This window comes from Giraffa tippelskirchi, chromosome 4 (assembly GCF_054371585.1).
Source record: "Giraffa tippelskirchi isolate mGirTip1 chromosome 4, T2T-mGirTip1v1.2.pri, whole genome shotgun sequence".
NCBI classification, from domain to species: domain Eukaryota; kingdom Metazoa; phylum Chordata; class Mammalia; order Artiodactyla; family Giraffidae; genus Giraffa; species Giraffa tippelskirchi.
The window spans coordinates 164,071,579-164,083,834 of record NC_137278.1 but is presented as its reverse complement, the minus strand read 5'-3'; the positions used below and the strand labels follow the sequence as shown (position 1 = coordinate 164,083,834).

Genomic DNA, 12,256 nt, shown 5'->3' with positions numbered 1-12,256 from the left:
CAGCAAATCTCAGTGGTCGACAGGCTGAATTCCTTCTTTTTAAAAAAATTAATTTATTTATTTTAATTGGAGCCTAATTATTTTACAATATTGTAGTGGCTTTTGCCATACGTTGACATGAATCAGCCATGGGTGTACACGTGTCCCCCATCCTGTACCCCCCTCACACCTCCCTCCCCCATCCCTCAGGGTTGTCCCAGTGTACTGGCTTTGAGCACTCTGTTTCATGCATCAAACTTGGACTGGTGATCTATTTCACGTATGTAATATACATGTTTCAATGCTATTCTCTCGAATCATCCCACCCTCGCCTTCTCCCACAGAGTCCAAAAGTCTATTATTTATATCTGTGTCTCTTTTGCTCTCTTGCATATAGGGTCATTGTTACCACCTTTCTAAATTCTATATTGGAGAAGGCAATGGCACCCCACTCCAGTACTCTTGCCTGGAAAATCCCATGGATGGAGGAGCCTGGTAGGCTACAGTCCATGGGGTCGCTAAGAGTCGGACACGAATGAGCGACTTCACTTTCACTTTTCACTTTCATGCCCTGGAGAAGGAAATGGCAACCCACTCCAGTACTCTTGCCTGGAGAATCCCAGGGACGGGGGAGCCTGGTGGGCTGCCGTCTATGGGGTCGCACAGAGTTGGACACGACTGACGCGACTTAGCAGCAGCAGCAGCAGCAAATTCTATATATATGTGTTAATATACTGTATTGGTGTTTTTCTTTCTTAGTTCACTCTGTATAGTATGCTCCAGTTTCATCCACCTCATTAGAACTGATTCAAATGCATTCTTTTTAATAGCTGAGTAATATTCCATTGTGTATATGTACCACAGCTTTCTTATCCATTCATCTGACAATGGACATCTAGGTTGTTTCCATGTCCTAGCTCTTGTAAACATTGCTGCTATGAACACTGGGGTACATGTGACTCTTTCAATTCTGGTTTCCTCAGTGTGTATGCCCAGCAGTGGGATTGCTGGGTCATACGGCAGTTCTATTTCCAGTTTTTTAAGGAATCTCCACACTGTTCTCCATAGTGGCTGTACTAGTTTGCATTCTTACCAACAGTGTAAGAGGGTTCCCTTTTCTCCACACCCTCTCCACACAGGCTGAATTCTTGGGTGTTCCTTTTACACAAATTTTCTTAGGGCTCAGCACCACCCTTGTTCACAACAGCAACACATTGCATTCCATCCCAATTAAAATGATAGTTGTTTGTTTTTTTTTTAAATCAGTACAAAATTCATGTCAGCAGCAATCTCATGGTAAGTGAGTTTTAATCTTATTGCATGGATAAATTTCCCCTTTTAGCCAAAACAATTTTGAAAAGAAGCTACTAAATGTTTTTCCCTAAAGCAGCAGACAACTAACTAATTGTGCTCTCCTCCCAACACAGGTCTGGGTCATTTTTATGTGAGAGGAAATTAAGAATTTTATTTTTAGTAGATGAGAAAAGAAAAAAGAAGTGCTATTATTTTGTTGTCCTAAAAATCATTGCTGTTCTTATTTTTAAAAGGGAAGGAAGAGTATGTAAGAGCCAGTGCCTTGGAACTGGGTGAAATATAGTTTGACTTTGAACTACTTATTTAAACTTTCTGTATCTCAGTTTCTTTATTTATAAAGTGGGGATTCATAGTTCAAGGGGTTTTGGAGGGGGAAAATGAAGCCATGCATGGGGAATGCTTGGCAGTGTCTACCATACAGTGTACATTTATTTAAGTAAGAAGCTGTTATTGCTTGCTTTCATTCATTGCATGCCTCTTAAATAGCAACATAACAGGGTTGTCACATTCGTTGCTCTCCTTAATATGGCAGCAACATCAAGGGATGAAGTGATGTTTGTAAGGCAATCTTGGGGTGGTGGAAAACTCTTCATCTCATGTCTGTGTGTATGTGCGAGCTTAGTCACTCAGTCATATGCAACTCTTTGTGGCCCCATGGACTGTAGCCCATCAGGCTTCTCTGTCCATAGAATTTACCAGGCAAGTATACTGAAGTGGGTTGCCATTTCCTACTCCACGGGATCTTCTAGACCTAGGGGCCGAACCTCATGTCTATCACACTAGAAAAACACTGGAGTCTGATAAAGGATATGGATTCTCCTGAGGGTGCAAGTCAAGGTCTTGCTCTTCTATGTTCAACAACATTGATCCTCCATCTGACCACAGGAAATATTAATCACACACCCAAAGACTCCTTTTGGACAGAAATTATACTTAACATCTGTATTCATAGCAACCAGTAGAAAGCCAGGCACGTAATAGAGGCTCCAAGAATCCTAAACAATCCTTAAAACCCCATTTTATTTTTTTGCCTCTTAAATTTATTATTTATTTATTTTTAATTGGAGGATAATTGTTTCACAAAGTTGTATTGGTTTCTGCAGTACAACAACACGGATCAGCCATAAGCACATATATACCCCTTGCCTCTTGAGCCTCCCTCCCACCCCACCTTCGTATCACCCTCTAGGTCATTACAGAGCACTGAGCTGGGCTCCCATTTTAAAGACAAATTGAGGCAAGGACTTGACCAAAGTTAGAGGTGGAATCAGGAGTCAATCTGTTTGTTTTGAATCCCAAATCTGAGATTTTTTTTTTTGATCTTTTGGCCGGTGCCTGATCATTCTGTCAAAGAATCATGGGAGCGGAATGGGTGGATTTCTAGCAGCCTCTATTATTGGCTTGTTGACTTGTTTTCTCTTAGCTCATTACACTCTCCTGGCCAAATATTAGGCAGAGACTCAAGGCCTTGACGATCTTGATTTGTTTCACATATTTTCTGAACTTCTGTGTTTGCAGTGTCCGTATAAATTAGTTTTGCCTGCTGGGAATGAGTGTCTCATCTCAGTGTAAGAACTGAAAAAGTGGAGGTGAATGACATCTTCCTGCAGATTAGCCCGTCCCCCTATTTAATTTTCTTCAGAAGGCTTAACTCTGCCTACACTTACTTATATGTTTGCTGTCTGTCTTCCAGAATGGTAGCATGGTGGGGGAGGCAGGGTCCTCCCTGCATTCCCATCACCACCTGGCACACAAGAAAGGTCCGCAGTAAGCATTTGCTATGGTATACTTTTAAGCAGTATCTCCCAGTTATTGCGTGTTGAACTATATGGCAAGAACTCCGTGCATGCGTGCTACCTCGCTTCAGTCCTTTCGGATTCTGCAACCTTGTGGATCCTAGCCTGCCAGGCTCCTCTGTCCATGGGATTCTCCAGGAATTCTCCTATCCCATGGACTGAGGATGCAAGGATAGTGAAGTGGGTTACCATGCCCTCCTCCAGGGGATCTTCCTAACGCAGGGATGGAAACTGCGTCTCTTATGCCTCCTGCATTGGGAGGCGGGTTCTTTACCACTAGTGCCACCTGGGAGGGTAGGAGGGTGGCTCAGAGGGCAGAAACTCTACTTAATGTTAAAGGTGTCACCTCATGCTTTCTCTCACCCACAGTCTTACTAAAACGTCCTGGTAAGGTGGTGCTACCATCCTCTTCTGCGTGCTCCCAGCAGTGATGTAAACAGCTCAGTAACACACTGGCTGCATTTCAACCCAGGTCGTGCTCTCACCTTTGCTCCTTAGCAACAGTTCCCAGTATTCACAACGTCACCTATTTAGTTTCCTGAAGTCAGAACCCAAAAGGTCGTTTCTTTGGTGGTTAATAGAAAGGAACCCCTCCCCAATCTCAACTAAGATCTTGACTCTGCTTCTTATAATTGTTTTCATCAGGCAGCCACAGAGTTACTCCAGTGGCAGAGAATCTTTTCCGCAGGCTTTGGAGGGTCCTGGAAATGCCCAACCTGTCTAATCACCGGAACTCGCTGGCCTTCCAACGTCCCAGGAGGGCAGCCGAGTTCGGCCTCTCGGCATCCGCCACACCCTCCCTGGCCGCTTCCCCTGCCCCTCCCTTCTGGGTGGTCCAGGTCCCGACCCAGAGCCCTGCAGCGTCAGGACAACGCCCATCGGGGGGCGTTCCTGCGGCGGGTACGCGGCAGGAGACATCTTGGAGGCGCTCCTCCCTAAAGCCAGGTTAAAAATCTCAGCACCACGTGTTGTTTGCGCTGTTTGCAAATCTCCCTGAGGCCGACGGCCCAAATCGGTAGGGAAGGCCCGCGCTACGAGCCAGCATGTCAGCTCTGGTCCTGGAGAACGGAGCCTTGGGCAGGAAATTCAGCGACTTGGGACAGGTGAGCCTGGGGGCGCCTTAGCTGCGCAGGGAGGGGAGTTTGCCCCCCGCCCTCCGCCGTGGAAAGAGGTCAGAGCAATGTTGGTGTTTCCAACTCCCATCAACTCACCAGGACTTTGAGAGTTCATTTGAGGAGGACGGAAACGTTTAGGAAGTTGACAGATAACACATGTGCTCAACACGTTTCCCAAGGAGAGGACATCTATCTAGGGTGACTTTCAGGGAGTGAGCTCCAGGAGTTGGGGATCGGCTTCAGAGCTGCCACGGATGGACTCCCTGTGTGTCTTTACACAAGTGTCTGTCGCCTTCTTTTTCTTCTGTACATTGGTCCTTAACAATCTGGAATGGGAGTTGGGGTCCTTCCGGATTTGCTCTTCTGTGATGTTTTACAAGTGTTCTCAGCCAGGAATCAAAATGGCACAATTGTAAGAAACTGTATCCTTTTTTTCACCTCTGGGAGAAAATGGGTCATGAAGAGGTCCCAGACTTACCCCCACCTGGGGAAGGAGAAAATTAAACACAGAGGAAAATACTGGAGAGTCAGTCTTGAACTTGGCATGTAAGAGACCCTTAAATGTGGCATGGAATAATGACCGGGGTGCCTTCTATTCTCTAGAAAGTGTTGCTTGTCCCTTGAGGTGAACAACTGCAGAGTACGTTCTTTAATTGACTGGCCACATTCCCAGAATTTAGGGTTCAGACTTAAAGCCCAGCCCTGGGAGATAAGGTGGGTCTATGGGGATTTGTCATTTGTAGGATGACAGGGGGGCTGTCATCTGTAAGAGCCCAGGGGGGCTGGAGGACAGAGGATGATTGATGTTTTAGTATAACTAGAGAGTGCAGAAAAGTGGATTTTTTTTTTTTTTTAAATCCCAAGAGAAGACTTCCTTTGGAAATGGTATGTAGGACTTGGGAGACAGAACTTCATGTTGAAGAGGGATGCCATGGGTGTCAGATCCCAGAACAGACCCCAGCTGTGCCATTATTTAGCTTCTGTGCTGCTGGCCGTGGGCTCCCCGAAAGCATGGCAGGAGGTTAGGGGCAGCAATCTGGTTAGGAAGCCATGGGAACTGAAAACTTCATTTACGGAGCACTTAAAAGCCTAAGAACCATAAATTGTCACTATCGATGACAGCGGGGGGGGGGGGGACTCAGGGGGAGTGTAAAGAGGAGGGTTTAGAGAGTGCCCTGTAATACCTGTGTGTTGAAAGCAAGCTATTTAACTTTGCAGAGCCTCAGGTCTATTCATTTGAAAGGTTGGAATAAAAATACCTGTATCCTAGAGTTAGTATGAGAATCAAGTGAAATAATATCGTTAAAGCTCTTAGCACACTTCCTGGAGCATAGGAGAAGTGCCAGTGGTGTCTAGCCAGAAATGATTTGTTTGTTCAACAAAACGTGTCAGAATACTGGCAGGAGGAACGCACACTGAGTCAAGCCCAGTGGCTGGTGGAGCTTCTCAGAGGAAAGGTGATGGACTCGGGATCAGGTGATGTGAACTCTGTGTTTAGTTTGCTGATGCTGGTGTATCATCAAGAAGTCCCCTAACTGGGTGAAGAAGCTCAGTTTGGGATCTGTAAAATGGGGGGGGGGTTGGATAGAGAATAGTCTCTAGGAGGGCTTCCCTGGTGGCTCAGATGGTAAAGAATCTGCCTGCCATGTGGGAGACCCAGGTTTGATCCCAAGGTTGGGAAGATCCCCCAGAGAAGAGAATGGGTACCCACTCCAGTATTCTTGCCTGGAGAATTCTGTGGGCAGAGGAGCCTGGTGGGTTACAGTCCATGGGGTCTCAAAGAGTCGAACAGGACTGAGCTACTAACACCTTTGAGTCTCTAGGACTCCAGCTCTGACAATCTACAAAAAAGACACATTCATACCTTCTTGAAGCTCTAACCCAGATAAGCAGAATGCCCTAGGTGTAGTCCAGATAGAAGGCTGGTCTACACATGCAAGCACAACAATCCCGCAAGAGACATCTGGCTCATTTGTTCACTCAACTCAACAAAGACTTATTGAGCACCTACTTTGAGCTAGGCACAGCTAGCTGGTATAAAGTCTGCCCTGGTGAAACTTAAATTCTTGTGGAGCAGACAAGACTATAACATTTAACCAAATGAACATATAATTTCATGTGGAGGATAAGTGCTGTAAAGAAAAATAGAATGGAGTGATGGATTAAAAGATGAAGGAAACTCAGAAATCATAGCTCTAAACGGCACAGAGCCAGTGTTCAAACCCAGGTCTGACTCCAACACCCTGTGCCCTCCTCCAACCACACTGCTTCCTCCTGTGGATAAATTCTGCAATATACAGGCTTAGTGTGTCCACAGAAGGATGTCTGCTCTTGTTTTCGGGTGTCTTACACTGTAGATGTGTGTACGTATAATCACACATGTGAAAACACACCTCTGCCCATGACCCCCAAAAGCACTAAGGTCGGAAGCGAGTGCCCTTGGAATATCTTTGCTGTAGATTAATTGCTTGTAGTTATGAAAACTACTCTTTTTCCAAATATATTAACAATAGAATGTATTTGTTAGACAAAAGCAAAGAGAACTTATTTCTGTTGTTAAGTGTATTTCTCAGTTTAGTTCAGTCACTCAGTCGTGTCTGACTCTTTGGCATGTGCTACCATGGACTGTAGCATGCCAGGCTTCCCTGTCCATCACCAACTCCCGGAGTTTACTCAAACTCATGTCCATCAAGTTGGTGATGCCATCCAGCCATCTCATCCTCTGCTGTTCTCTTCTCCTCTTGCCTTCAATCTTTCCCAGCATCAGGGTCAGTTCTTTACATCAGGTGGCCAAAGTATTGGAGTTTCAGCTTCAGCATCAGTCCTTCCAATGAACGACAGGACTGATTTCCTTTAGGATGGACTGGTTGGATCTCCTTGCAGTCCAAAGGACTCTCAAGAGTCTTCTCCAACACCACAGTTCAAAAGCATCAATTCTTCGGCACTCAGCTTTCTTTATAGTCCAACTCTCACATCCATACATGACTACTGGAAACACCATAGCTTTGACTAGATGGACCTTTGTTGGCAAAGTAATGTCTCTGCTTTTTAATATGCTCTCTAGGTCGGTCATAGTGTTTCTTCCAAGGAACAGGTGTCTTTTAATTTCATGGCTTCAGTCACCATCTGCAGTAATTTTGGAGCCCAAAATGATAAAGTCTGTCACTGTTTCCATTGCTTCCCCATCTGTTTGCCATGAAGTGACGGTATCATATGCCATGATCTTAGTTTACTGAATATTGAGTTTTAAGCCAACTTTTTCACTCTCCTCTTTCACTGTCATCAAGAGGGTCTTTAGGTCTTCTTCACTTTCTACCATAAGGGTGGTGTCATCTGCATATCTGAGATTATTGATATTTCTCCCTGCAATCTTGATTCCGGCTTGTGCTTCATCCAGCCTAACATTTCTCATGATGTACTCTGTATATAAGTTAAATAAGCGGGGTGACAATATACAGCCTTGAAGTACTCCTTTTCCTATTTGGAACCAGTCTGTTGTTGCATGTCCAGTTCTAACTGTTGCTTCCTGACCTGCAAATAGATTTCTCAGGAGGCAGGTCAGGTGGTCTGGTATTTCCACCTCTTGAAGAATTTTCCACAGTTTGTTGTGATCCACACAGTCAAAGGCTTTGGCATAGTCAATAAAGCAGGAGTAGATTTTTTTCTGGAATTCTCTTGCTTTTTTGATGATCCAACGGATGTTGGCAATTTTATCTCTGGTTCCTCTGCCTTTTGTAAATCCAGCTTGAACATCTGGAAGTTCACGGTTCATGTACTGTTGAAGCTTGGCTTGGAGAATTTTGAGTATTACTTTGCTAGCATATGAGATGAGGGCACTTGAGCAATTCTCAGTGATCAAAATTCTTTTCTTCTTGGTTGCTAGTAAAGAATTTTTTCTCCCTGCTTTCTTTCTCCTTTTCTAGTTTTTAAACTAATTTTCTGTACCTTTATGCATCCTGAGTGTACATGTGTTTATAAGTCAACTCACATATCTATTTGAAGCAAATAATTACAGATTATGAGCCAGTTTACACACATTCTGGAAAAGGTTTGCCCAAGATCCCATGCTGGTCCGCAGAACAGTACTGGAATCAGAATCCACCCAAGATCACATCATTTCACAAAATTCCATGAGCTTCCTTTCATTTCAGGTCCTTCAAGCTTTGAAAAGGGGAGCTATTGTTCCAGTTGGGTCACTGGGATTTAGATTAAGGATTTTGGAGTTATTGGACCTGGTTCACATACTGGCTCTGCCACTCATTAGCTGAGTGTCCTTGGACAAGCCACTTAATCTTGCTGAGTCTGTTTCCTCATTTCAAAATAATAAGGGTGGTGTCATCTGCATATTTGAGGTTATTGATATTTCTCCCGGCAGTATATATATTGCTATATATATATATATGCTGGTGTATATATGTACCACATCTTTATCCATTCATCTGTCAGATGGACATATCGGTTGTCTCCAGGTCTTAGCTATTGTGAATAGTGCTGCTATGAATATTGGGGTGCATGTAGTTTTTTGAAATATAGTTTTGTCCAGGTATATGTGCAGGAGTGGGATTGCTGGATCAAATGGCAGTTCTATTTTTGGTTTTATGAGGCACCTCCATACTGTTCTCCATAGTAGGAACCTCAGTTCTTATCCTGCCGTGTACTGCCTGTGTGCTCTCAGGTGAGTCACTTTCTTTGGCCCATAGTTTCCCCAAAATGAGATTGTGGATAAGCCTATCTCTGTGAGTCAGGTATTCTCAAGCCCCATGTGGGCATTGGGAGGCAAATGGAATACCTAGATTGAGGGGGGATTATTCACCTTGGCTGAGGAGTACAGACGTTTTCTGAGAGAAGTACTACCCATGGGGCTTTTGAGGAAGGGTAAGGGATTTGAAAGGGGAAGAGGGTGGGATGCAGTGCATTTCCTATAATGAGGTGTTGAACAGGCAAGGAGGAAGTCAGTTTTCTGGAGAGGAGTTTCCTGAGGGTGAATCTCAGGAGACGAGGCACCAAGGAGACTTTTGAAAATTCGAAGGAGGTATTGTATACTGTTGACTATGTTGTTGTTCACTTGCCATGTCATGTCTGACTCCTTGCGACCCCGTGGACTGTAGCCCACCAGACCCCTCTGTCCATGGGGATTCTCCAGGCAAGAACACTGGAGTGGGTTGCCATGCCCTCCTCCAGGGGATCTTCCCAATCCAGGCATCGAACCCAGGTCTCCCACATGGCAGGCAGATTCTTTACTGTCTGAGCCACCAGGGAAGCCCTAAATTCTGCTAGGAGCATCCAATCACTGCCAGTCACTAAGGGCTGGATTGTTGTCAGCAGGAACCAAAGAAAGGCCTGACCCTGAGAGCCATTTCTGCAGGAGGTCAGACTGGCCTGGGTGGAAAAGGGAAGGTGGTGGCTGACAGGGTTTCACACATTCACATCGGAATCACGCTAGTCATAGGTGACATCTGTTGAAATGTTCTATTTCCTGGAGGCCAACAGGAGAGGATAATGTTGCCAAGTGAACTAGAAATAGAAATTTTTTGTCATTTCAAGGAATCTGGGAAGAACTGAGGGCTTAGTGTTCTCTCCTAGGAAGAAGACTGACATCAGAGACTGATTTGCGTGTCTCTGGCAGGGTTAGAGACAGAAAGAGGAGCCCACAGGAAGCGGTGATTCATGGACAGAGTGCTGGCATCCAGTGACATGGGCGCCACCGCTAACTGTGCAGCTCTGGACGAGTTATTTAACTTCTCTAAGCCTTCCTCTTGTCATCAATAAAAACGGCACTGGGAGAAAACCTACTTTCTAGATTGTTATCAAAATTAAATGAGATAATCTAAATCAAGTGCTTATTATAATGCTTAGGACAGTATACTAACCAGGTGGTACTAGTGGTAAAGAACCTGCCTGCCAGTGCAGGAGACACGAGACGCGGGTTGAATCTCTGGGTTGGGAAAATCCCCTGTAGAAGGGCATGGCAACCCACTCCAGTATTCTTGCCTGGAGAATCCCATGGACAGAGGAGCCTGGTGTGCTATAGTCCTTGGGGTCACAAAGAGTCAGACACGACTTTACAGGGGCTTTTAATATATGGTAGATCAAGAAAATTTTTTTAGAAAGATAGTGCTGTGGTCCATACAAAGATATATAACAATTCAGTCTTGCTATTCATCTAAGGCTCCCTCTAATCACACTTACTGATAATTCTGGTTCTTTCCCCACACTGTTTCAGGTGAGGTTCTGGGAAAATCTGAATTCTCTGAATTAAAAGAATTTCATCCTAAGGGTCATCAGTGGCCACACGGGGCTTAAGATGCCAAGTCACCGAGAGCCTGCCCAGCACAGCCTTCTCACTGAGATAACGCAACATCCATTCCACTAATTTCATTAACTTGCTTACAAGAGAGTAATTGTTCTGCATGGAGTTTTGTTCCCAGTTTTAGGTACATGATTTTCATTTGAAAGCACACATGGAACTTTGTGTATTATTGTAAAACCTAATTTAATCCTTAACTTTAAGACTTTGGCCAACCCTTCCTGGAGTGGCAACCCTAGTCCCACCTTAATTTGCTGTCACACGGCTGGAGAAAGTGTTAGATCCTTAACATTCTTTGCTGTTTTAAGAAGTCCATCTTCCAGTAGGTTATTTGTGTGCTCTTATGCATTCTGTGACTCTTTTTCAACAACTGGTATCTCAGATCCCAGCATCTGGGAACAAGTTAATGCTCCTGCAAGATCTTTACTGAAGGCCAGGAAATCTTTTGTGGGTATTTTTGATATTTCCATCATTTTGTACGCTTTTCTTAATATTATATTTAAAATATTTTCTCTCTGTCTTTCTTTCATACTGTTTTGATAGGGCTTGGTATGATTATACATTAGCCTGATATCAGTTTCAGTTCAGTCGCTCAGTCGTGTCCGACTCTTTGCGACCCCATGAACTGCAGCACACCAGGCCTCTCTGTCCATCACCAACTCCCGGAGTCCACCCAAACCCATGTCCATCGAGTCGGTGATGCCATCCAACCATCTCATCCTCTGTCATCCCCTTCTCCTCCCGCCCCCAATCCTACCCAGCATTAGGGTCTTTTCCAATGAGTCAACCTTTTGCATGAGGTGGCCAAAGTATTGGAGTTTCAGCCTCAACATCAGACCTTCCAATGAACACCCAGGATTGATCTCTTTTAGGATGGACTGGTTGGATCTCCTTGCAGTCCAAGGGACTCTTAAGAGTCTTCTCCAACACCACAGTTCAAAAGCATCAATTCTGCGGTGCTCAGCCTGATATCACACATGAGGAAGTTAAGAAGGTTAAAAGCTGTTGGTCCCAAAGTGCTCTGGTTGGTCAATGGAAGAGAGAGGATTCCGACCCATGTCTTTGGAGCTAAAAGCCTGTGTGTGTTCTAATTTTAGTATTTTCTACCCTCTGTTTCTCAGTGTTTCCCTGGGACAATTATTGAACCATCATACCACCTTTAAGATCTTTTTCTACTTACCTTGCTTGTTGCGTAGGTGTCTAGGAAGTAAAAATTTGAGCTGCTGATGAATGGGGCATCCTCTTACTCATTTGTTTCTCTCAGAGCCCTGATTGTACCTGCCACTGGGTAAGTGTCACTGAAAGGCAATCTTTGGAGTGACTGGTGACATCAGTGAATAATTGTGTGTGTGTTAATTACTCAGTCATGTCTGACTCTGCGACCCCATAGACTGTAACTGGCCAGGCTTCTCTGTCCATGGAATCCTCCAGGCAAGAATACTGGAATGGGTAGTCATTCCGTTCTCCAGGGGACTCTTCTCAGCCCAGGGACTGAACCTGGATCTCCTGCACTGTGGGCAGATTGTTTACCATCTGAGCCACCAGGGAAGCTCCAGTGAATAATTCGAGTTTTCTAAAATTGAAATATGATCTATGAGCATCATTTAATGTTTTACTTTCCTTGATTTACTTATTTTCCCTGGCACATATACTTCTATATAGAATGTATGTAGCTCATTATATTCCAAGGCTTAACTAGAAGAGAAAGTCCATGCTTGCTTCTTCCTTAGAGGTTTCACAGGACT

The 12,256-nt window shown here is 44.5% G+C and overlaps 1 protein-coding gene across 1 annotated transcript in view; it reads left to right on the top strand.

Moving 5' to 3' along the window:
- The first annotated feature begins 3,818 nt into the window (after positions 1-3,818).
- PAH (phenylalanine hydroxylase) overlaps positions 3,819-12,256 on the top strand; it is an 84,146-nt gene continuing 75,708 nt past the window's right edge. Inside the window, exon 1 of the mRNA XM_081595576.1 lies at positions 3,819-4,192. Coding sequence (XP_081451702.1) covers positions 4,133-4,192 — 60 coding nt within the window. The 5' untranslated portion in view covers positions 3,819-4,132. The remainder of the gene's footprint in view (positions 4,193-12,256) is intronic.